This window comes from Caloenas nicobarica, chromosome 3 (assembly GCF_036013445.1).
Source record: "Caloenas nicobarica isolate bCalNic1 chromosome 3, bCalNic1.hap1, whole genome shotgun sequence".
NCBI lineage: Eukaryota > Metazoa > Chordata > Aves > Columbiformes > Columbidae > Caloenas > Caloenas nicobarica.
Genome location: NC_088247.1, coordinates 100,708,536 through 100,735,247, shown reverse-complemented (window position 1 = coordinate 100,735,247; position 26,712 = coordinate 100,708,536). Strand labels below are relative to the sequence as shown.

General features: G+C 41.2%; 1 protein-coding gene across 1 annotated transcript; it reads right to left on the bottom strand.

Moving 5' to 3' along the window:
- Window positions 1-552: 552 nt before the first annotated feature.
- Window positions 553-24,453, bottom strand: RRP15 (ribosomal RNA processing 15 homolog). The gene is made up of 5 exons (XM_065632032.1): window positions 24,344-24,453; window positions 20,404-20,678; window positions 18,430-18,527; window positions 17,402-17,603; window positions 553-1,609 (listed from the first exon to the last, which is right to left on the bottom strand). The coding sequence occupies exons 1-5, from the start codon at window positions 24,405-24,407 to the stop codon at window positions 1,457-1,459; spliced, it is 792 nt and encodes a 263-aa protein (XP_065488104.1). The 5' UTR covers window positions 24,408-24,453; the 3' UTR covers window positions 553-1,456.
- Window positions 24,454-26,712: the final 2,259 nt, after the last annotated feature.

Genomic DNA, 26,712 nt, shown 5'->3' with positions numbered 1-26,712 from the left:
TTTTGTACGTACATTTTTTGTCCTGCAGCATACACACAGTTCAATCCCTCTCCTCTCCTCAACGTCTTCATCAGGAAAATCTAAATCCACTGTCCTACCACACATTCCTATGCTGAAGACTGAAAATTTAAAAGTTGCTCCTAATCATATCTTGCTTATAAGGAGGTACAAAGAAAGGTTTGTACACAAGACATCTGTAGAAACAGACAGAATAGTCCTATGCTGTTTAAGTGCAAATTAATAGGCCCCAAATCATTTTCTTCACATAGCAAATGGGAAAGTGTGATAACGAAGTTAAACAACCAACACAGAATCAGCCAGCCTGGAATAGTGAAGGCAGCAGAATTCAACCCCAGCCTCTCATTTAGAAGAACTTAATCACAACGCCCCTTCTTCTGTATGCATATGCTTATACAGAATATATACATTCTTATTATGCATGTTGGCTTCTGCGCCTTTGCAATCAAACATTAATTAGGAGAAACTGCTGTAGCTTAAACAGAGCCAAATTGTTATGCTGACAGATGTCTTCCAAAATGTAGTACTGTTACAATACACACCTAAGAGGAAGGGCTTTTGTTTGACCCTTTACAGAGCTGAGGAATTAGCTTTATAGCTGACTAAACCAGCACCTTACTGAAAAAGGCCAGAACACCAGAACTGCAAATGAAGCAACACTGAATACAATTTTATGTGGTATTGCTAGAAAAGCCCTCTCTCCTCCAACAAAAACAATACCAACAACCGTCCTTTCCTCTCTTACCAGTCTCTTAGCTTAGTCAACTTCAGACTTGCAATAGAAAAAAACCATACATACATATATATATAAAAACAAATACAAAAGCCAACCAGTAGGGTCATGTCTCTCTTTTTACAATTATGTTTCCAGAGTTGTCTCCAATCAAACTAATGCTCCAAGACCAGAACTATCACATTAATGGTGACTTTTCTTTATTATGTACAAAACCTTTTCTGGCCAAAGTAGTAAAGACTCTATAGGAGTCCGACAACTTTACAAAGTGACGGCATTTCTGTGTTTATTGTAAGCCATTTCTGTTGCGAATTGCTAACAACTTTTCAAAGTGCATCACCGATTTGGAAATGCAGGCACACTAATACATCAATTGCCATGACTAATGTATAAACTTTTAATGACCTTGGCAAAACCTTTCTTTCATTGGGCAGGTGCCACTATTTTGACTGTACAAAATGTTTTGGAAATATGTTGAAAATTATACATGTTTTGGAAAATATTTCAGGATTTCAGTATAGCAAATGAAGCTATATTAAATAAAAGTTTGACATGGAGGAGAAAAGACTCCAAAGTTGTGCAAGTTTTTTTTTTAAAAAAAAACAAAAAAGAAATATCCTCCAAGTGTTGTACATTCACAGAATGCTGACTTTTATCCAAACAAAGTTAAGATAAAACATTATCTTGAATCGTTTTCAATTTCATTCAGTCACTCTCATCTTCTTGTTTCAGACCACCTCCTTGGTCAGCATTGCCCTCTCCATCGCTTTCCTTGTCCCAGTCTTTCATAGATGCTCCCATCATGAAGTCATCACGCAGTATATTCCATTCTGGCGCCTCTTCAGACTTCACTTCGCCCTGAATGTTTGAAGGGAGGAGAAGAGGGAACAGAAGGAGATGAGATGAATATGAAAGGCCATAAAAGATGGAAACTCATCATGCAATCAAAATAACACCTCTCACACTCTTACAATTTGCATTGGCAGGCATACTGGGGGCTAGCTCTTTATGCCGATGGTACACAGAAACACGCAGGACAATCATATGCGGCTTCATGCTAATAAGTAAACTTGATTTAACCAACCAATAAAAGAAATATGGAAACAAAACATTTATTCCTCGTGGATGAAACATTCAACCGTGGGCATGGCTTCCTTTATTAAAATCTTTCTTGGCAATCAGAATGGATTCATGATATCATTTATTAACCCCCAGGTGCTGCTTCATTAGAACACTTCTTGGCACATTTCTAAAACACAAATATGGATTTAATAAAGGCTTAAAATCCCCCAAATTTAATATTTAACATATTCTGCGATACTTGAACCAAATCCTCTTTATGTGGATTATTACCTCACTACCTGGGCTTCTCATATGGTGCAAAGCTGCCTCTAAAAGAAACAAAGTTGACCTACACTCAGCAAGCCAACACCACCTTACTCTAAATTTCCTACCTCTTGAAAGTGGATAAACTGAGGCCACGCTCAGCAGACTGGTGAGTAATAAAGAAAAGTGACAGGAGTGTAGGTTTAGGTTAGCACTGAAAACAGCACTTTGTTGCAGTTCTTCTAAGTGACAGATCGATCGTATTTGAGCAGTGCAACAGCCCCATCCTGTGGCAACAGTACTAAAGAACAGCTTGAAGCTATTTCTACATTCTTCCTGAAGGAAAATGCTAAAAACTGTTCAATGTGCTGACAAAGTTTAAGCCTTAGTAGCAAAATACTTCCGAGGAACAACGTGGCTCAGCGTCCAGCAGGAAAGCAAAAAGTTGCCAAAAGGGAACTAGGGGCACTGAAAACAATAACTTACTTTTGCAAGGTCTTTGAACCTACAAGCATCTCAGGTGTGCTTTTCCCACTCCCCTGCTCAAAAGGACAGACCTCAGCTGATTCAGCCCAGTTTAAGTAACTACCACCTCCTGGCATTGTACAGAGGATGGGGGTCACCTGTTCCAGCATCCTCTGCAGATGCAGATTTGCCTACTAGATGCAAAACCCCATAGTAAATGTATTATTGCTGTAAACATTTGTTCATGCCTCTTATTTGTCATGCATCTAGGAATATGCGAGACGTAGAACCGTGGCATATTTAAGATGACGTCCATGCAATCTTTGGGAGAGAGCAGCATAAAGAACTTAATGGCAGGAGAAATGAGGAACAGAGAATGCAGGTCCATCCCTGTAAATTTAACACTTCATATCACATCAACAGAAGTTACTTGAGTGCAAAAAGTCTGCCAAACGAGAGGTATTTTTAATAGGCATTCAAAGAAGAAATGCTAAATGTGACTTTTCTGGCAGTTCTTTTTGAAAGGCTACTCTCACCACTCTACTCAATTACCTGGAATTCAGACTTACAGATAAGGGAGATCCCTAAGCAGACCTTAAGATGTTCCCATGGGTGTTATCTGTATTACTGGAAACACTGGTACTCTACTCTGTTCTGGGATGCAAGGAGACAGTAACTTCCCCCTCCTGTCCCCCTGCCTCTTTAATTGCGTTTCAGTTGTTTTAAGTTTACCTATGCAGAGTAGAGAAAGGTTGAAAAGATTACCGAAGTCACCAAGCTTTTTCTTTTTTAATCTCAAATCTTCTATAAATCACTGTTTGAACGTGCCAGAGAGTCAAATTTGAAATACCTAAACGGAAAAGTTCCATCTTCCTTACGAAACAATCTTATTTGTCTTATTTTTTTCAAGAATAATAAAACCAGAGATTCCATTCCCCCCCCCGAATGTGTGGAACGGGGAATTTTTTTTTTTTTTGGGGGGGTGGTGAAACAGCATAGAAGCAGTAGATTATTGTCAGCAATGACAGTGAAAGGCTCAGGGTTTGAAAAGCCCAACGCTCAAATTCATCACAAGCTACCATTCAGCAACCATTAGCCCTTCTTTCTGGTTATGTCAAGTGAACAACAGGACAAAAGCAGGACCTCGACAAAAGAGCGATGCTGACCCTCCATAGCATTACCCGCTATGTAAGGCACCACAAAGCTTTGAATGGAGTTTTACAAGAAGCCTTAAGGAGAAAGACAGAGGTAGCATGTCTATGCCTCAGATGAAGATTAAACTCTTGGAAGCAAATATCTAATCAATTTTAAGCATGCTCCCAAGTGAAGAAAACCCCATGGTTAGTATCTTCATTCCTAACTCATTTACTGCTCTATTTTCCCCTCAGAATCAAAACTACTCAAATCTATTGTATCACAAAACATTCCTGGAGTCTTAAGAAAATATGCAGCAAGACTATTTGTATAATTAACAATTAGTTCAACTTTAACATCACTTCCCGACTTGCTTTATGTAAGAACGTTAATACACTTGGGTTTTCAATGCCATAATGTGGTTTCATCTAAATAAACCGAAACTGATTCTCAGCACATGGAAAATAAACCAGCTTTCATTCTATACAACCTCTTTTGAACATCCAGTCAGCTGTTCATCCTCATCTCCCACGCTTCACTACAACACTGAAGTTCCCTTTGAACATCTCCAACAAAACCAAAACAGGCTATATAAACATTAATGGGTAATGCTACATAAAGTGGATCCCTCTGTAAGGCAATGAGTGAAAAATTCTGGTGTTGCTTTTTCCCTTCTCCTTTTTTATACATACATTTGAATTGGTTTGTTCTTTGCCCGAAGGTGTGGCAACCTATTTCAAAAGGTCTGAGAGGCAGTAACTAGTAAAATATCTCAGGAGTCAACTGGTACACGGTGATGCACTTGTTATCATGAGCTGAAAACAGACAGACCAAAATGCAGAGTGTGGTTACTCCAGTGCAGATACTTATTTGCTGGGACAGACCAGTAGTCCAGTTGAAAAGAGATCATATAAATAAACAGCATCTTGCCTGCTTGGTGTGACACCTAAGCTATCACAGCATTAGCTCAAATTTGACACATGTAGGGCTCTGCAGTGAGGACACACTTACCCAACTAATTCTGATTTGAAGACATACCCTCTAAAATATGCACCAGGACAACACGAACCAAAATTCTTAGGCAAATCCTAACAAAACCACCCACCCGCCCACCAAGCTTAGGTCTGTCACCTAGAACAAACAGCTGTTCCTTCCAGGATCCAGGCTGGGATTGCCTCCTGGATGCTTTTGGAGGAATTGGTCTATGAAAGCCCCATGGCATCAGAAGCTATATGATGAAGTTAGAAATCTCCCAGGTTTGGTTCATTTCTTTACTACTGCAAAAATTTGGAGCTACTTAATTCACTCTTGGTAATGACATTACTGTAAGTATCTTCAGCGGAGACCTGCCAAACTCAACGCTGGAGTTGTGGCAGACTGCGCTGCCACTCAGGTGGGAGATGGATCCTCTCTCCCTCTTTTGTCATTGTCAGAAGCAGCAGCAGGACACTTGTCACTGCACACAGCTGCTTCAGCCTGCAAACGAGTGCCTTAGCTCAAAACCTGCTTCCTTTGAAAGCTTAAGGGAGCTAAGCTCAGTCTAAGTCCCAGGACGTTGTCATTTTCATCTGTTGCTTTACTGGCACAGCAACATCCTAAAACCAGAGCAGGAAAGTTTGCCAGAGCTTTTTAGAACCCTATGTGTAAGTAGACCGAAGTCCCATAATGCTTATTGGTAAGTAATGGCATTAAAAGATATGTCTTGAAATCAGAGCTCACAGATCAAAGACCACATTTCACTCCGCTTTCCACCAGCATGTGTCACTTGAACATATCCCAGTTTCTGCATCCGCCAAACAGCAAAAACACCTACATCACCGTAGAGATTCCCCTACAGCCTGGGTCCAGGAGACAGTAACTGCAGAGTATTAACAAACAAACATTGTTCGGAGCTAGAAATTACAATCAGGACACTGGGCTCACACGCCTTTGCCCCATGTACATGATGAAATGCCAGAGCTTGCAGGGGCATCTCTCTTTACCATCACACACAGTAAAAGTTTATTTGTACCTGTCAGGGAAGGAATTTCTAACATAAATATCTCTCAAGCAACAACTTTAAGCCCCGAGAAAATGATTCTAACACGTCCAATTAATTTGAACTGCCTCCCCAGGTTCCTCCCTGTTGCTCAATACAAACATCTAAGACCTTGAAATACAGGAACGCTTTTGTCACACGGAAGAAGTTGAAAAGTGTAACTGCCAAAACACATTCTCGCATACATCTGACAATTACCGTCCCTGCCAGCCTGCATCTTGCTCCAAATGACTGCTGCTATTCTGTTCCCCAGCCCCAAGCAAGTTCGTTTCAACCTAGCGCAAAAAAACCCAGCATAGGCATATGCTGGGGTGTGCTAAATCTCCATTAAAAAACAAAAACACACACACACAAAACTCCACAAATAAAGCAGAAAAAACAAACAAAAAACCACCAACAAACAAAACCATCCAATAACAACAATCAGAAAACACTTGTAAGAGATGAGAGGACATGGAAAACAAGGAACATCAGCATAATAATTTCTCCTAAATTTGTTTTCAGGAATATCCAGGCTCACAGGCTGAGAAAATAAGTTTCCTCTAGGCTGGGAGGAATTAAAGAAAACTGCAGCAGTAATATAAGCAGAAAGTAAAATGTAATGATTTTTAACAGAAAAATGATACTTGATTTTAATCATCGGTGCTGCTTGCAATTTGAACTAATTTGAATTACTATAAGAAAGGTTCCTATGTACACTCAATCCCAAACACACAAAAAACCACAGATCTGGAAACTTAGAATATACCCTGTACCGCTACTATCTTGAATGTCTGAGCTGAAGTCCCACAGCAACTCACGTTGACTCTGGGAAGCATTTTTGAGCTTGCAGAACATGCGAGCTGCATAGAAGCCTATTCTCCTGCAGCATAAGCCTGCACAATCATTCATTCCTTAGGCAAGAGTCATTCAATATCCATTCGCATCCTCTCTCTGAACAAGAAATTACAGTGACTGAACTAAATTGCCTGGGTTTATTTGAAATGACACTATTTTGCAGATATATGCAATGGCACAGGAGGTTTACTCAGACCACAAGGTCTCTTGTGAACAGCATCTGCACTGGCATTTCCAGTAAATAAATCTAAGAATGAAATTTTTTTTTTTTACAGTGTGTTTTGAAACCTGCTGTTTCTCTTAAAACTTCTCTGCAAGTAACACCCTGGAATTACTACCACAAGCACAACAAATACTGATTTTCCCTTTAAGCACAGCCAGAAGACCACCCAGAGCTTAATGACCTACATGAGGAGCCTCCCCATCCTCACATCCTCCTCTAGGGTTTACTACAACTGGGGATGTGTGAATGAGAAGGAATGCTTTAGGTTGGCACGCAGAGGCTTAAACATGCCCCAATCTTAGCAGGGTCAGAACTGAATTACAGAAATTCTAAAAACAAGCAATCTTCTGGACTTAAGCAAAGAAAAAAGATCATTAGCATTGAGAGGGAGTCCAGCGGAGACCTACAAAGATGATGAGGGGTCTGGAGCATCTTCTTATGAGGAGAGACAGAGAGCTGGGTCTGTTCAGCCTGGAGAAGGCTGAATGGGGATCTCACAAATGTTTATAAATATCTCAAGGGTGGGTGTCAAGAGGATGGAACCAGCCTCCTTTCAGTGGTGCCCAACGACAGGATGAGGGGCAACGGGCACAGACCGAAGCACAGGAGGTTCCATCTGAATATGAGGAGAAACTTCTTTACTGGAACAGTAAAGCCCTGGAACAGCCCTGGAACAGGCTGCCCAGAGAGGTTGTGGAGTCTCCTTCTCTGGAGACATTCAAACCCACCTGGACACATTCCTGTGCGATCTGCTCTGGGTGAACCTGCTTTAGCAGGTGGGTTGGACTAGATGATCTCCAGAGGTCCCTTCCAACCCCAACCATTCCGTGATTCTGTTATTAAATGCTCACTTGTAAAGAAGAATTGCAGAAAGAGCTTATGAGAGAACAGATTTCCTCAGCCTTAGTTCATCTGAAACCTCATAAATCAGTATTTCTGTTGGAGAAAGCAAAAATATTTTAAGAATTCAAGGGTACCACAGGTCCCTTCAGCATACAGGATGCTCTGGAACTCCCCAGTCTGTGCTGTGCTCCAGCTCTGAGAGTACCAGTCTCAGAAATCCTTCTGCCGCACAAGGAATTCTACCACATGCAGCTGCAAGACAACGTCTGGCATTGAGATTCTCTTTACACATTTTAATGAGATGATGAACAGCATGGGCATATTAGACCCAGGAGCTACTCAGAGAAAATAAAAACTCATCAAATAAAACTCACCTGAAAATAAGCCTCACCTAATAAAACATAATCTTCTAATTAAGTTACAACACAAGTATAAACTCTTACTCATGGAATAAATTATTGTAATTTTTAACTCATGTTCTGTAAAATGCCCAGCAAAATGACAATGTCCTGAATATTGGGTAATTACATTACTCTCCTTACAACTGTCAGGCTACTGACATTGTCACTCCACCGACAAAGGAAAAAAGTATCCAAGTAAGATTGTTTAGTAGGTACCACATAAAAGCTAGCTCAAAGTAGACTGCAAATTATTACAGAAAAGATACCTAGAGAGAAATAAGACATTCCCTGTAGTAGGTCATCATGTAACACATCAGAACAGAAAATTTCCAGATAGTATACTTTTTCAATATGCCATCACTGCTCATTTTCAGTCATCTTTGGGTTTTCCTCCTCTAAAACCAAAGCTGCTTCATTACCCTCATCTATATGCTTTTACCTTCACACGTGCAATGCCTGTTTATCAGCAGTTATACTACTGACAGTGAAATTCCTGCCTACCATACTGGCCACCTCTCTCTCAGTATTCACCTGTTACTCCCACCCTTTCTCCATCTGTAAGTCTCCATGCAGCTTTTGTGTTTCACCTACTTGAATGACTGGACCCCTAGAGCAAAGACTGCACAGCACCTAGATCAATTAACTCTTGACATAAAAACCCAAAGAGTACTGTGGTTAAAAAGAACATATGATCAAGACTTTCGTATTTAAAGCAAGATATGTTATACTTCCATTGTTCATCAGTCAAAAATTTGTACAGTAAGTTCTGGTATTCAGAGCAGTTGAATCACAAGCTCTTTGTTCATAAACCAGGTAGGGTTTAAGGTGGCTGCAGTGCTTCATTAAGAATCTTAATTCTGACTTGGAAATACACAGTGTTGTCCATCAGAAAGAACAGCTTTTCATGCTAGCTAATCCTGAGCTCCAGGTAATCACAGTCTGCAAAATATTGTTCATTTTGTACCACAACAAATCAGCTAGTATTAGTTAACTACCAAAAGCAAACTTATATGGACTCCTTACCAGCTTCCATCAATATTCCTAAAAGGAAAATAATGAACCAAGAATTTTTCTGTATGGATGGGATTCAAAATAAAGGAAGAAAGAACTTTTCCAGATACTTTGCATTTCAACCCTGAAAGAAATGCCATGCAGCTTCCCATAGGCGATAAAAAACTGCTTCTATCCAGCAGCCAGTCCTACATTTCTTAAAGTGTATTTGCTGCAGTAATGAAGACATGATGGAGTTAAAAGGATCTGCCTAAATATTACTCAGATCCACAACATCCTTATTAGCTGCACAGTTCCTGAACCATCAAGCCGTATCTGGTAAATATGGAGCTAAAGTAACATGCCTTGTAAAAAATGTCCCTTCAAGACTACGGCCTTCAATGTGCTATCCCTCAAAAGTCAAGTACTAATGTCTTTCAACAGTCTACTTTAGACAAACATTTTCAAGTCACAACAGATTTTTCTCAGATGTCACCCATTTATGCAAGACACATGCATTATCTCAGCTGGGTACCTAAAACTTTCTGCAGGCTTTTACAAAAGCTTGCCTGTTGGCACAGTAAGGAAACATTCAGGCGCACAGCTGCTTGGAGTATTTTTTTGATCCTTCTTTAGAATAAATCAGCAGTTCGCAGATTTTTGAATAATCTGAATGTGGCTCAGATTATTTCCTACAAATGATGCTTAAATCATCCACTGTTTTTCATTATGATTCAGCAAGAGGCCTAAAAGAGCAAGTCCCAAAAGGTCATCTCAAACAACGAAGGCTACAGTAATGACCAAGTCCTTCACTTCCAGCACTTAAGAAATCATCTCACAGAGTAGCTGATGAGGAAGAAGTGGGGTTAATGAAAAGCCCCCTCTTCCTGACTCAGGATTTCCACTTACATTTGAGTTCCGAAACAAATACACGGATCCAAAAAACTGCAAGGCAGGAGAGGGAAAAAAAACCCTCACAAAGAACTAGCTTTTGTGTATTTTTATTACTAAATATGAAATAGTGAAGTTTTTATGACTAGTAAGCAGCTTGTCTGGCTGAACCTCCCTACCCTCATTGCCCCTGCTTTTACTTAAATGGCTTTTGCAACATATCCTAAATGTTTGCAAATCCAAGTCTCTCTGATTTTATATTCCTGTAATTTCCCTCACACTGTTGTGGGTGAGTGGCAAACTCATTAAGGAACAGACCATACCCCTCAGCATTCCCGTGCTGCTTTCTAAAAGCAGTTTAAACCTGAAGAGGGAATACATAAACTGCCTACGATCCCAATCCCTTTTCTTAGACATCTGGCTACCCTTCTGACCCTTCCATCTCCTTCTACATTTCCGTATGGGTTTTCCCCAACGCCTGCAGATGGAGAAGAAATGACACAGACCACATGCAGAACACTGTCCAGGGTTCAGCAACAAACCCAAAAGAGGTCTGACATTCCCAAGAAGGCAGCTTTAGTATCATTTGCAATAACAGCAGGCTTAAAAAAAAAAAAAGTATATTTTCTACGCTTTCAGTAAATTTCAGAAACATTCATTAAAAACTGGCCATATTTTCGCATATTAAAAAAACCTGAATCCAACAACCCTCTAACCATTGGAAGCTGGAAGCAGTTTGAAGTCTACCAAGATAAACAGATGAGTAGGTGCCCACAGAGGTCATTTGTAATACACACCTTCTAGTTCAACACTCTGGAAATCAGAATATTTTAGACCTTAATAAAACTTCAAAGTAAGGGAATCACTTTTCAAGATAATTTCCAATGGAAAATGCTTAGATGGGGGAAACAAACTCATTCAGATAGACAAGCTCCACCTGATCTTTCTTACTTCCAGAGAATATTTTTTTATGAAACTCCATGAAATGTTTAGATATATCTTTCTGTAAGTACATTGCCCTGCCTATAAGAGTCACAAACAGAGCCAAAAGTGGAGACAAAGCCAAAAGTAGAGAGATGCTTTTATAAGGCTTCCAACTCAATGTACCAGATAAAAATCCATTAGGATTTGACTTTTTGTGCTTTGCATACTTACAGGAAGATCAAAAGAAGACCTATAACACAAGATTTTCAAATGCGGTTGTTTTAGACCTAGTTTTACTGGGAAAAAAAAAAAGCCTTGCAACGTCATCTGGGAAAAAAGAACACCATTGTAGTATCCTGTGCACTAATAATCAAATGGCAAGACAAGTAAGTCTCAAATATGACAGATGGAGCTGTCTCAATATTACCTGACATTTCAATCACAAGTCCCTGTTTATATCCACTTACAAAATTTGCCAAACTTCAACTGCTCCATGCTGAAAGCTTTTGCGATGTTTCAATTAAAATTACTTCATCCCTTTCCACAGAAAGATGAACTTAAAAGCATTTTGTCTACAGCTCTAAGGAGGAAAGAGGCATTTCCTACAGGCATCCATTAAAACCTTGCATTGTCCTCCTTTTTTTTGGACTTAAAAAGCAGTCAAGGATGTATTTTGGAGTGGGGAATGTGTATTTTAGTATCTCCATTAACATCTTCCTGGATCTGGTCAAGTTACAACACCTGGAGGACCGCCCTCCCCAAACCTGAGGTCATCACCTCAGTAGAGACAACAGGCATTTAGTATCCAAATTCTCTTAAAATATCTGTCCTCACTGATCATGTACGATCTGCGTCTTAGAAGACAGCATTAAACCAGACTCTGTGACTCGTGATGACAAAGAGGGAACCGGTCTTTCTGTCAGTTGTCAGGGCTGCTCTCGCATTAGGCCCGAGGACACCGGCTGCGCGCTCGGCCCTCCATTGCAGGGCAAAGAACCTTGCCAGGAACATAAAACATGAAGAGGATACTATGGGGAAAAAAAAAAAAAAAAAAAGTTGATGGAAACAGAGTGCAAAATCACAATCTTTTCCTCTGAACAAGTATCTGAAAAAGACAGCAGAAAGACAAATCTGAGGATAAAACCACAGGAAAATAGGTGAACCTAGTGAAATAAATACAGGCACCATATGGCCCTTAATCCTTTTATCTGGAGTTGAACTCAGAGTCAAGTTCTTGACATTTAACAATCAAATATACATTGAAATATTGACGAAGACCAACGTTTGCATGTTAACAGATGTGTGTTACCAGCTATGGCAATAGATAGTGAACTGAGCTTGTACATCTTAAAGACCTAATGCTGCTGATAACCCAAATTGGATAAGTCAATACATCTTCCCATATATAGTTTTAAAGTACAAATGTCACCATCAAACAACTTTTAATATTGCACAACAACCCTTTACCTTAAAGAACATAGGGAAATTAGGACATAGCAAACTGGTGGCAGGCTGCATTGTATTTATCCCTAAGGATAAAAATTAGGATACATCATACAACTACGTAGTCAGCAACCTTTTAGTACAAAACCAAAAAAATGTATTAAAAGCATCAGCTCCAAACATATCCAAGGTGACCTTCAAGAGAATGCAGATACATATGGGAAAAACAGATACAAACGCACAATTTATAAAGGAATCCAAATTAAAAGTTTATTTGCATGTGATGGAAAGACATTTATTAAAATTGGGAGAACACATCTACTCTGGCTGCAGCTGAACTAAATTAATACTTGGCTGCCCCCTCAAATCTGTTGGAATACATGCACGCCTGGTTACTCCTTCAATTAGTTCTGTAAAACCAGCACACAACAGCTGTTGTAATAAACTTCTGCTACTCTGCAATGTCATAATCACCTAAGAAAAAGAGTTTCCTTTTAAGATTACAAGAGGTGTTTATACACCTTACTAAATTTCTAGAAGTCATCTATGTCTTCATCCATACTTCAGAACTAAACTATTTTCTACACCTGGTTGAAGCAATTGTTCAGATTACTGTCCTCCCAAACAGGTATATGGATGAAAATAATTTTTTTTTCCCCTCTCCCCACTTCTGCACTGTGGAAACTGTGGAAAAAAGCAGAACACCACTCCAAGGGCCAGTACTTAGGCAGCTGCAAGAAAAAGGCGTCAGTCACTCTCACAGGTTTTAAACAGATCTAACTTTTAAGCTGGAAAGCACATTTATATCCCCATCTAACTTGAAAAATGAAAGCTCCCGTGTAACTTCCAGGATCCCAGCAAGAACAGCAGAGTCAAAAGTACAATATTCCTCCTGCCCTTGAACAATCTTCAAACTACTGCTTAAAATTAAAATATTTATGAATATTAGAAGTCTTATGAACAAAAGAAAAAAATCTATAGCAAACCTGACTCTAATGACTGTGTTTACAAATTACTTACCAAACACTAGGAGCATTTATAAAACACACTTCAGGCAGAAGGAACTTTTCTGGAAAAGTATTTTATTTCAAGTCCCATGTGAGCAATAACCAATATGAAACAACATTTGTATTCTTCTCCTCTCATCTTCCTTCCCATCAATAAATTATTTTAGAATAGGTACTATTTTGAGACCAATACACCAATTTTTTCCAGATGCCATCAAAACACAGGAAGCAAATTGTACCTCCAAGTCATGTAGTCAGCACAGATTAGAGAAAAATTATCTGGCATAATTTGGACCCTGATTATTGAAAGTAAACCAGGAAATTCACTTCTACCACTGAAATGCTCTGCAATGGATCTGGTGTAAGGAAACTTACAAGTTGAAGCAAACAAAAGTGATTCAGAAAACTATGCTACAGAGGCCTAATTCAAAATTAAAGGTTGATGAGTGCAGGTTATGCTTGTTGCAAAGAATATTTGCAACTTTCATGCTAGTTGTTTTTATGTCTCTAGAAAATGTTTTACCACCCAGTAATGCCTTATGGGGAGCAGCACAAATGCCAAATAAAAAGTCAAGACTAGAGCTTCTGGTGCTGAACAACCCTGTTGTAACCAACATGCAGCAAGGGAGAAGAGTCAAGGCTGCTCTGGGAATGTTAATGCTGAATTTCTTTGTTTTCTTACAATTAAGATTTCAAGACTTCATGTAATTCACTACGTCAGCCAACACGTCTGTGCAACTCTAAGAGGCCAGAAAATTCACCCAACCCTGGAAGCAAAGGCAGTTCCCTAACCCACAGTCCTAAAAGGACCTAGGAATTTGTTAAGGACCTGAAGAAAACAAAGGATTCCTGCAGGAAATCATTTACTGCCACTGCCTACTTCTGGATTTGTTCTATAGATATAAAGATTACTTCAGCCTCTAGGGCTGGAAAGACAGCATCTCTGCTGTGTACCTTTTTTTAACCTGCAGTTTAACAATGTTTCTTATAGTAACTTACAGGTGGGAAGCAGCAATCTACAACCAACACATACTGAAACAAGAACCCGCTCTGCAAGAATTGTGTTGAACAAGATTGAAAGCTCTCATATCTCCCAATAAATGCTTCCCCTCCAAAAAACACCCCAAAACTTTAAAAAGCCCTACACAAACAACGAGCGTGATTTTGTTTTTAAATAAAATGATTATGTTTTTCTCCCACACTGCAAGACTTTCCGATAAGGTGGCAAAGGGAGGGAAATGAGATGATCTTACCCAGAGGCAAGCATCAGGTACATTACCTTGGAAAAAAACAGGGAAAAATATTACACAAGTCAGCTGGCTCAGCGAGGATTAAGAAATACCTTGATAAACAGCTAATGATATGAAAGGCAAAGGTTTTGGCTCCAGCTCAGGAAAGTAATTACTCCCATCTGGACACACAAAACCCGATGAAGGGTTATGGTTTCACATGGCACAGAAAAATTTTCACAGCCTGACAGTCTTCCCTTCATAGCTACGCTGGGTCGGTACACACCAACTAATATTTAGACCGATGGCTATAGGGATACAAGACTATAAATGAAGTTTTCACAGGGCACAGGTGACCTGTCCCTTCCATCAATGCATGAAGCTGATGGAAATAGAGAACAAATTTTTAAAGTGGTTGTGCTATTGTGAAATCCCACAGATGGGCCCTTACAGAGCATTTAGTTTCTTTTTCTCACACATACATATACCTGACTAAATAGTCACCACAGAGCTTTACGACCCCGATATTTGGAAGAAGCCAAACTTTCAAAAATACAGCAGCAAATTTTGCATTCAAAAACCACTGCAGAGTAAGAAAAATCATTTGCCCATTCTCGCAAATAATATTCAAGTCGCCTTTCACAGCACAAGGAAAGTCAGGAAAGGTTTGAGTCAGGAAAGGTTTGCTTTCACGGCGAAAACTTTATTCTCCTATTTTTCTTGCTGACTGCTTGTTTTATGTGGGTGGGGTAATGTTTTTATTGTTCTGGACTGCATTTTAATTGATGGCAGAGTGCCTGGAGTTTGGGATTGGCATCTCTTCCGTTGTTTTTGTTGACATAAATAAATACATTTCCCCCCCTCTTTTAAAAAAATGAAATACACACCATACTCTCAATTGCTAAAAACAAAGCAGGCTGCTACAAAACAAACAAACACAAAACAAACAAACACTTTCAGATGGCACAAACAATCTGCCAAATTCCTGCTCCAAGGAATTCACCACCCAAAAGCCTCATCCCTCTGAAAAACCCTCAAAGACCAAGAAGCAGAAATACGATGGTGGAGGCCAGCAGTATTGTTCAGTGGCTAAATGTTTGTGTGTAATTCTGACGAGACTGAAGATCAAATTTTGGCCTCAACCTCAAGCATCAACAACTACAAGGATGGGAGCCTGCTAAATGGGTAAGTATGTTCTCAAGAGAAAATAAGGCAGATTAAGAAAAGCTTGAAAAGGAGTTTTTATTAAAGAGTTCGGTTCAATACTGAATGGAGAGTTACTGAACCAAACGCAACAACGGAGGGAGAGGAGGGGTGGTCTACCCAGGCAGACATGGCTGTTAAAATCCCCCTCCCCAAACAAAAAGAACAAGCCTACAAGTATAGCCTTATATTAATGAAAAACTCCAAGATCTGAAGTTTTTGTTCAAAAACAATGTGAAAGCAGCACCTATATCAATACTCAAAACCAATACTAACCAGCCAGCATTTAAAACGTCTCCACAGCACTGCAATGGAAATATTCTGTTACTGATGCTGCCAAAATAAGACATTTTTTATAGCAGAGAAATATTTGCAATCTATGTCTTCTGACTAGTAATTAGAAAATTGCCCTACTACAATCTGACACAAAGAAAAAAGGTCCTAGTTTTTGCTCAGCTGTTGATTCAGTGCCTACTACAATAGATGTTGGCACTGCTATCACTACAATGTTCTGCTATTCCAGGGGACAAAAAACCAAAACAAAACCACCACACACACGCGCACCCCCCCACCCAAACAAGCAAGCTGGAATTATTTAAGGAGAAATAAAGTGTCAGCACCAAGCTAAATTGTTCTCATTATCCAAAGAATTTAAAAAGTACTTTAATATTACACTTGCATGAAAATTGTATGAGCTTTTCATGCCAGGCAGTGTTTCAGCATGCTTCCCAAGTGCACACAAACAAAAAACATATGACAAACTGTTGTCTCCCAACTGATTAAAGTATTTCTTCCTGGCACAAAAAAGCATTTAGTTAACTGCTGTGAGCCTGGGCCAAGAGAAGTATTCCACCCACTACCAAGCACAAAGTTCAATCCTGAACACAAATAAGCTTCAAAACGTGCAGCTTCTGAAATACGAGAAAGAGTACATCTAAGTAACTTGTTTTCTACCCCGAGCTACTTGGTGAGTTGGAAGAACTGGTGAAGACTTGGATGAGTCCAACCTCATTGTGTCTCTCTTGAGCACGTTTGGAAAAAGGGGAATGTGTTAAAATACTTCTTTCCAAAACATGGTAACAGCCATAAAGCCTCATCTCCATAACACACACAGAATTAGGGAAAGAAAAGCCTACATATAATGTTTAATATGATGCAGTTTCTTTCTGTTTCAATATTCACCTGTAGGGCAAAGCCCTTCAGTTCCAGACACCATAATCATTTGGAGCAAATGAGTCTGAAATACCCAAAACTGTGGGTACACACAAGTAGTACAGCCTAATACACCATGTAAGACACAGACCACCCATGCCTTGAACAATTTTAAAGAGCTGATAACTATTGCTGGCCAAACTCCAAATGTTACAACCCACTAAAATCTAGCAGTTTGTTCCACAGTTGGTGCAAAATCCAAGATAAAATCCAATTTTTCGTATTATTTTCTTAAGCGCACAGCTAAAACAAGTTATTTATACACAAGGCTTGCTGTCTAATCAGAAGAGCTTCCAGTGTTTTGTACCTTGATACTCAAAAGTCAGGGAAAACAGGCTAAGAGCTACTTGCTCCCTTTTTAAGTAGCCTCAAAAAAGCCCAGACACTTGGATGACAGCTGTTCTGAAAAACAGGCACATTAACAGACAGCAATTATACTGAGAAGGTAGCTCATATGCATTTCTTCCTCCCAGACGAAGCCTACCTGTTTACTTTTTGTGGCCTTTCCAGCAGAATTCTTGCTTCCTTTAGCACCCTCCACGTTTCTTAAAACATTGATGAAATCTTTCTTTGAAACGGATGACAGCAGTTTCGCACGCTGCCTGTCAGAGCTCCCAGCTTTCTTCACCTTCTCATCAACTTTCTTTTGGTGTGTCCTGACAGCATTAAACAATTGTACAACACCTCTGGGAAAAACAAAACAAAAACGTTTTTAACACAAGTTCCCTTCACAGAAATGAACCCTCTACCAAAGCAACTAATCAGTGCAGATGCTGGATGGCTTCTAGCTCCCCAAAACTCAGAACCTCAATTCAGTTAAGAAGTAACATTTACTACAACATAAGACACTTTCAATTTTCACTCTTCCTTCACACTTATTGCTAGGAACCAGTAGCAAACAAATCCACAAATTGCTATTCAGACCCCAAAATAAGCATGGTAACATGGCACTGAGACCAGTGCAAGAGCATGTTTCATCCCCAGAAGCACGTTACTCATCCTATAATCCATTATTAAATTCCTCAGGCAAGATCTTAAGAGCAGCAGAAGTAGGGGGACAAGGCAGAGGAATGAGTAAGGAGGCCGACACAGACCAAACATCAAGGTGTTCAACCAGTTCTGCGACATCAAACTACTGCAACGCAGAACAGGCAACTGAACTTAACAGCCATGGATCTGGTGAATCCTCTGCAGAGCAGGAAAAAACAGAGTAGTAGAAACAACTGTTCTGCATTTTTAAAGCATTAAATTAACAAAATGGGGGGATCCAACAAAGCACTTCTGTTAAGCAAACATTACATTCCCATCTAAATTTTTACTCTTTCATAAAGCTTCTGAAATCCTTTGCTGAACTTGATACTGTACAATGCAGACTTGTATATAAATCACTCGGCTGCTGCTAGCCCCTTCTTAAGAGTTCAATCTGATTGGAAACAGATTACCTGCGCTGGCCTTTTCTTCCTCTTTTTGATATACGTTTATTTAAGGAAAGCATTCAGAAAAACCTCTTACCTTGTGGCAATTCTCTGAAGATTTCTTTCTATGTTTCGGTCTTTGACAACATCTGGCTTCACTCGGCACATCATTTCCCACTCCCGCTTTTTATCGAGCTGCATTATAAATATTGTTATGTGAAACAACATGGAGCATTTGAGAATGCAGCATACTCTGACAGAGTATGTAGTAGAAGGCAAAAAAAAAAAAAAGATAAATCAACAAAGCTCAGTTTGGTTTGAGGGTAAGGGGAGCTTCAATATGGGGCTAGACAACAGGTCTGAGGCAAGTCTCTTGCACTGGCACACCAGAGGCCACAGTTAAAATCTCAGTCTGTCACTTGTTTTCCGTAACAAAAAGTTGAAAAGACTCGCACCAGAGTGATGCCTCTGGCTCAAGACAAGCAAAAGGAGTCCAGAAAAACTCAAATGCTTTCACACCAGCAGCTATGGACAAGGAAATTATTCAAAGACAGTTCTAACTCCAATACTTCACAAGCTGAAATTTATACATAATAAAAACCTGTGTCTATCAAGACAGACATGCTGCATTTTGAACCTTGGGAATTTGACTTCCTCTGCTGAAGTAATCACAGTACAGTTTTGTGACTGACAGTGACGCGTGGCAAAGACTACGAAAAGGCAGCACTCAGACACAAGGAAGAGCACCAAGTGCCCACTGGAACACAACTCCTGTGTACAACACTGATTTTTGTCTCTTTTTTTTTTTTGAGGTGCTCTGTTTCAAAACCAAACTGATCCACTTTCCCATTACCAGCGGCCACAACACCACCAGCTTTATTTCTACTACAGTAAGAGAACACTGTATTTCCCCAGCCCCTGCTTCAGGAGTAAGGTAGTGAAGTTTTTTTTTCCCCTTTTAGCAATTTGACAGTGTTCTAGGCCTGGTGATGTTGCATTAAGTCTGTTTTATGCAAGAAGTCTTCCATGGAATTTCAGAATCCTTATAATTCCAGGCAGACTACTACGAATTCATGAGTTTACGACCACACTTTGGCCTTTGATCAAAAGAACTGCCCTATTCTAGCTTCTGTCAGCAAAAAATTAATAGAAGGCAGGCTGTTCTCAAGTTTTTCTAAGGGTAAACAAGTGAGTTTGGGGACTTGCAGCCCACCTCTGCTTTGCAGTACTCCCACACATTTACTGGCCACTTGGAGAACGGCCGTTTAGGACAACCACAAGTGAGCAGATGTCGTACAGAAGTTCTCTATCCCAAAGGCAGGCCATGGCCTAACAACAGCGTGTCCCGGACTGTCAGGTGGATAACCTGGTTAGCCCATTGAAACAGAACTGGTAAGATGAGACATTAGAATTATTAATGTATTTTTAGCTTGAAGGGAAATCAGTCATAGCCTGGAGTTAAAAGTTCCACTACAGACACACAAACAACTGACCTAATTGCCAACATAGTTTTGTTTTCTTCATAACAGTTTAAGAACCAGAAGCAACTTAGGGCCTGGACATGTAATAGAAAACTCTTACCAGGATTCACAACCACATCAATGATTACTGCAATCTCAACCTAGAGGATTTTGATTTTGGAAGTCACAGCCGAATTTAAATGAAAGCAGTTTTGTTCTCTTTCTGACTTTCAATAAGAGAGAACTATTTCAACTTGTAACGTTGACAAAGTGAATTATACCCCAAATTAACAACAGCAATCAGAAAACTAAGCTTAAAGCAGCTGCTTTCACCCTTTCAAGAATAAAAACACCTTAAGCTGAGAGACTGGAACAATCCTGCTGCCAAAGATCAGCCTGCCTGATGGCCCAGAAAAAGCAGTAAGGGGAAAAGCTCTACAACATGACTGCCTGGAAAGTAAAAAAATTGAAGCTACTAGAGATCACTGTGGATAAGAGATTCCAAAACTGAGACAGTCTCATATCACTCTCCCAACTCCCTGCTGAGGGGATCTTGCATGTATGCCCATCTGAATTTGACTGCACAACAAAATACTGCATCTTTTTCTCACTTTCATCCTCTTCTCCAGCCTTTCTTGTTTTTCCTTTTCTCTCTCCTTCTCGAGTTTTTTATTCTTGGCCAAGATGGTGGACTTATTTTGTGGAATCTTTTTGTTGAGCACTTTTGCCATGGCATCTGCCCAGCCCGCACTTGGGCCAGCTTTGGAACTTGTTGCCTCTTCAACCACATTGCCAAGGGCTGCCGTTTCATCTTCGTCATCACCATCCAGGGCTTCACCTCCTGAAGAGTAGCTGTCTTCAGGGAGTCCTGAGCTTAACTCAGAATCTAGGGGTAAAAAAACAGAGAACAAAAAAAAAAGTATCAGAAAAGTATCAGGAGTTCTGTTTCTAGTAAGGATCCATCACTAGTGTAGTTAATTTGCTCCATCTGTAAATGTTATCCGAGTTCAGGACCATGTACTGTTTACTGTTACAATTAATTCTTCAAGCAGGCATACAGTACCATAATGAATTTATCAGAAAGTATCCAGTGCAAGTGCTTGCTCATCTCAGTGATAATTTAAAGTGATTTAAAAGGTTGGGTAAAAGGGAAAAGGTAGCCTTGGAAATTTATTATTAAATTCAATAATATTTTGATGTTTAAGAGTAGCAAGTTTTGGGAAAAAAATATATTTTCTAGCTCCAAATTATGATTTATAAATGCAGGGACACACATATGCATGCATATATGTATGTGTGTACATACTTATATACAAACTGCAACAGTGACATCTAGTGTTTAAATGCAGACAGACACATGGATTAAATTTAAGGTAGGGGGTATTTCTCACATGAGAGCAAAATCTGCTCAAGAAAAATAACACCAGCAAAAATATTATTACCTAAGTAGAATGAGCACAGAGGGAAGACTGCGTTGCAAATTAAAAAATCAAGACAGTTGTCATGTAGCTCAAAAGAAACCAGAGGCACTGAGCTTTTCTGGTACAAGTAACTGCTCAAATTCTTGCCACACAAATAAAACATCCCCAAATTAAATTTTTCTTACCCTATGCCCTTTTCAAAACAAAAAAAGAAGGAATCAAAGTTAAAATACTGAAGTCTGGAATCAAGCAACAGCAAGACAGGAGAGAACAGCCAACTAGATGGCAAATCGAACACATGAAGAATCTACCACTTCCCTCATTAGTGTGCTCAGTGGGTCAAATAGCAAAAATAAATTTTTGAACAGTGCGGGTGATTAACCAGAATGAAACAGGTGGCAAGTTTAGGGTGTGCTAAAATATGGTTGGTTATTTCAGTGGACCTACTTTATCACATAATCAAGAGCAGAGCTTACAAGTGTCCCGCCACTATTAACTAACATTCCACTAATACTTGCGTCACCCAAAAGTTTTAAATAAATTATGTTATATGCAACTTCCAAGGCCGCAAATCAAGTGCTGGAAAGCAGGACACTGGTTTCTGACACCCCCACAGTTCCACCAGCAAGGGGACAATTCCCCACCAACTCTGAGATACCAGCTGACTGGCTTTCATCCATCTACCAGTCTCACGCTACTTTAAATGTGTATTTTGAAATCACGATGCTAAGTACTGCTGAGCCAAGTGCTTTACTTTGTAAGCGCTACTGTATCCCATGAACCACCTTTCACAACCAAATCATGAAGAAAATGAAGTCAGGACTGCTTCACAAGGTCTGTTTTCCACAAAACCAAGCAGACAACTGTTAATGATATTTCTTATTAATTACTTAACAAGCATAAACATGCATTCTGTTGCCAGACTAACTCATTACTCTGCTTTCTCCATGTGCCTTTTGAACCAGCAAAAACCCTCAGCATAGCAGCAAACCAGTGGCATTAACCAACCTAAAACAAAACCTCTACTGCCCAGGCATGTTTAAAGGCTCAGAAAGCATTTAGTTATCATCACAGAAAGAAGCAAAATTAAAACTTTACATCAGATATGTAGAAAAGAAATACTTACTGAATACTTGCTCATTATCTATATCAGTACGACTTTTATTGCCGCCAAGGTGAACACAGTGTTGCGTCATGCTCCATGCAGGATAAATTATGTTTGTTTTTTTTTTCAACAGTCCTTAGTATATATTGGAAATTTAGCAATGGCAAATTTGTTCAACACTTTCAGAAACTACTAAAGGCATCTTTTTTATGATATCAGTACATCTCCATATCCTGATTTCCAAATTTTAAAAAAATTCAAACCATCAAATGTAAAGAAGTAGGTCCATCACCACATCCTGGTTCCTACATGTAAAACAATTTGTCAAGTTTTCACCCCTAAGCCTTGTCTGTGCTAAAATATTGCTATATAGTATTTAAACAACTAATTAAACCCCTACTTGTGACTTTTTATACATATAAAACAACTACCTGAATCCCACACACTGCTTAGGACCAACTTCCACCATCAGCCATAAAAACCAGATCAGATTTATAAAAATTCAAAAGCATGTATTAGTCTTCTTTACATACCATTTCTGCTACTAAAATAGGAGGATAACGCCAGAGCCACCCAACAACATTTTGCTTTCAACAATTACAGAAAGATAAACAAGATTTAGTACATGAGAAGATCTGTCAGCAACATGAGACAAAGAAGTGGTATTTCAAAGTAATTTAAACCAGGTTAACCCTATCGAAGTAGGATGTGGGGCTCCATTCTGAATTGCAAAGATTAAAGCCTAGCATAGATGCAATAAAAAATGTCCTAATTGTGTGTGTGAAATATACACATGCATGTCCATACTTTATTCTTCTAAACTTGCTCGGTGACCTAGGTGTAGACACGTACAGTTAAAACCAGCAATCATTCAGAAGTGAGCTCTGAAAGAAGCTCCCACACCAGGTTCCCCGGGTTCTGTTTTAACTCTCCAACCAAACAGAACCACTGTGAGCTATGGCTCCAAATGGCCACCGCCCTGATTCCTCCCAGAATAAAGAAAAAATGAACAAACAAATAAACAAATCAACTACATGATATAACTAAAAAGCGACCATCCAACACACGAAGAGGCAAGAATGAGTGGAGTGGAAGCATAGGCACTGATCTCTTCTGTCTAGTGACCAATGACAGAACCCGAGGGAATGGCAGGAAGATGTGCCAGGGAGGTTTAGGTTGGACATCAGGAAAAGGTTCTTCCCCCAGAGGGTGCTGGACACTGGAACAGGCTCCCCAGGGAGGTGTCACGGCCCCAAGCCTGACAGTGTTCAAGAAGAGACTGGACAATGTCCTCAGACACATGGTGTGAACTGTGGGGTTGTCCTGTGCAGGGAAAGGAGTCGGACTCGGTGATCCTTGTGGGTCCCTTCCAACCCAGGACATTCTATGGTTCTAATCACATATTTAGGATGGAATGTGTGCTCACGCAGTGTTTACACCCTGTGCTCCTGGTGCGTTACTGTCACTGGCCTATCGCACGGGTTTCCCTCGGAGAAGGAAGCAGAACCCCGTCTCGTACAGACAGACACAGACAGACCCACAGCCCACGGCACCCCAGAGCTCATCCAGCTCAGCCCGATCGCCCCTCCCCCCAGGACAGGGGCACCCCAGACACCCCGCAGCCCAAGCGCTTTCGGTGGGCCCGGGAAATGAACGAGCTGCTGCCGGGACCCCGCGGGCTGAGCAGGCAGAACCACAAAACCCAAAAGCGGCCGCGCAGGGGGGAGCCACGGCCGGCGGGCAGGAGCGGGCGAACCCCGGGCCGCGCTGCCTCCCCTCCCACGGGAAGGGGCGGCGGCTGGGCCGGGGCTGTAGCTCCCGCTGCCCCCGCCAACAGGCTCCAACCCTCGGCCCAGGCTCCGGAGGGGAGGAAGCGGGGGGCGAGCCCACGGGCGGGCTCGGATGGGGCAGAGAGGAGCAGCCGCCGGGGCAGGAGGCGGCCCCACGGCGGGGGCCGGGGAAGCCTTAGAAGCCCGTCCGAGCTGAGAGGGACCCAAACCCCCGCCGCTCCCCCGCGCCCGTTACCACTGTCCGCCTCCTCGCGCGCCGCAGCCCCGCGTCCACGTGGGCCCGCCACGGCGGCCGCCATCTTCCCGGGTCCTCCCGGTACCGCCGCCCGGCCCGGGCCCCGCGCCGCGAACCTGCGTTCCGCCTCCGAAGGCTCCGGGCAGGCGAGCCGTGGCGGCGGCTTCCGGGGCGGGTCGCGGGCAGGAGGAGGTGCGTAGGAACAAGCGGCAGAAATGGAACAATCGAAAGAATCGCAGGATCATTTCAGTTAGAAGAGACCCTCAGGATCATCGAGTCCAACCGTAACCCAACTCTAGCGCCAAACCGTGCCCCTCAGAACCTCGTCTAAATGCCTTTTAAACACCAGGGATGGTGACTCCACCACTGCCCTGGGCAGCCTGTTCCCTGACAACCCTTTCCGTCAAGAATTTTTTTCCTAATATCCAATCTAAACCTCCCCTGGCACAACTTGAGGCCGTTTCCTCTTGTCCTATTACTGGTTACTTGGGAGAAGAGACCAACCCCTCCATGCTCCAACCTCCTTTCAGGCAGTTGCAGACAGCGATCAGGTCTCCCCTCAGCCTCCTTTTCTCCAGGCCGAACAGCCCCAGTTCCCTCACCGCTCCTCATCAGACTTGTGCTCCAGGCCCCTCACCAGCCTCGTTGCCCTTCTCTGAACTCTCTCCAGCACCTCAGTGTCTTTCCTGCAGTGAGGGGCCCGAAACTGAACACAGGATTCGAGGTGGGGCCTGACCAGCGCCGAGTACAGTGGCACAATCACTTCTCTAATGAAGCAGAGAGGTCTGCCTGGGCTTCTGTCACTCAGGCCCAGGGAGGTCTGTGGGGCTCAGGCAGCAAAGCCCAGCGAGACCCTGAGGGCTTCTCCTCCACGGGCTGTCTGCGCCCCCATCTGGGGTCATCACCACCCTGACGCTGATACATGGCCTCACATTTCCAATCCTTCAGAAAGGCTACCTCAGGCAAAGCATGGAGGGTTGCCCTGCAAAACCTCAAACCCAGCAAAGCTCAGGCTGGTGGTTCTCTGCTTATTCTCCTCTTCTACCTTGGGGACCTGCAGTGAACATGGCAATGATGAATTAGTGTCGTATTTGCTGTAGCTTCTGAAGTGGGAAGCAGAATTTGGAAGTCCTACCTTCACAGGGCTGGTGGCCCTAAGAAAACTGCTGCACTTTCGGACATCGGTCAAGGCCCAAAAGGAGGGTGGTTTTTAACATGGGAAGGAATGAGAAACTGAAATCATAGAATCATTTCAGTTGGAAGGGACCCTCATGATCTTTTGTTGGCTTCTCATTCAGTCAAATTAAAAAAAAAAACAAAACAAACTACCAACCAACCAAACAAAAATGACACACACACACAAACATTTATTACATCCGCTTAAAGATACACTATTTGCACACTGATACTTCCGCATACTATTTTGAATATAGTTTTTCTACACTAGAGATGTCCCCTCAGGACATACGTGGGAGGGCGCACTCAGTTTTTAAGGTTCCTCTGCACTAGCTGGTATCTGTGGGGTAGATGGGCTCAAACCTCCGCAGACACCAAGGGGCACATGAGTGTATAGGTGAGTTATGGACCCAGCGTAAACAATTCTGCTTTTCTTCTGCGTGTCCCAAATGACGTGTTCCACTACAGGTCTCCCCTGGGATGGGTTGGATAAGGTGGGATGGATGAGATGTTAATCTCCACATGACAAGTACTGTATCCACCAATATTACACTGATCTGGTGCTTAGCATGAGTAGTTTAAGTACTAGATCACTGACTATCCTTTACATTCTGCTACATTTTTTTCAGATTAAGACTTTAGGATGCTAGAAATTTTTGCAAACTCCTGTTCAGTTGTTGTACTGAAATTCTTTACTCATAATGGCAGTATTTGTTTTCAGCACTTGGTGTTTGGAAGAGCAGACTATCCACTATGTGTAGAAAAAAAATAGTTTAGAGAATTTCTTAATAACACTAACTTTCTGTCACTTCACAACCAATAGATGGACACACAGATTTTAAAGCCAGACTGTAGCACTACTGGTCATTCAGTTACTCAATTTGATGCATCTGTAAGGAGTACATATTGAAGAAAGCACCCGCTAGAACACCAAAACTGTAAAAGAAGCAAATCTCAGGCAACTGCTTACTTAAAAGCACTCTAAACTAAACAAGCAGAAGTTAGGTATCAAGAACTGCTGTTATTGTAACAATTAAATATGCTGGTAGGCAGAAGCACCAGTATTCCTTGGAGCCCTGAAGGTGCGGTACAAATAACCTCAGACTTTGAAAAGTATCTATCTATCTATATATATATGAGTATAGGTAGTAATGTATTTGAAAAGATTTGCCTCAAATGCTTGCTGTCTTAGG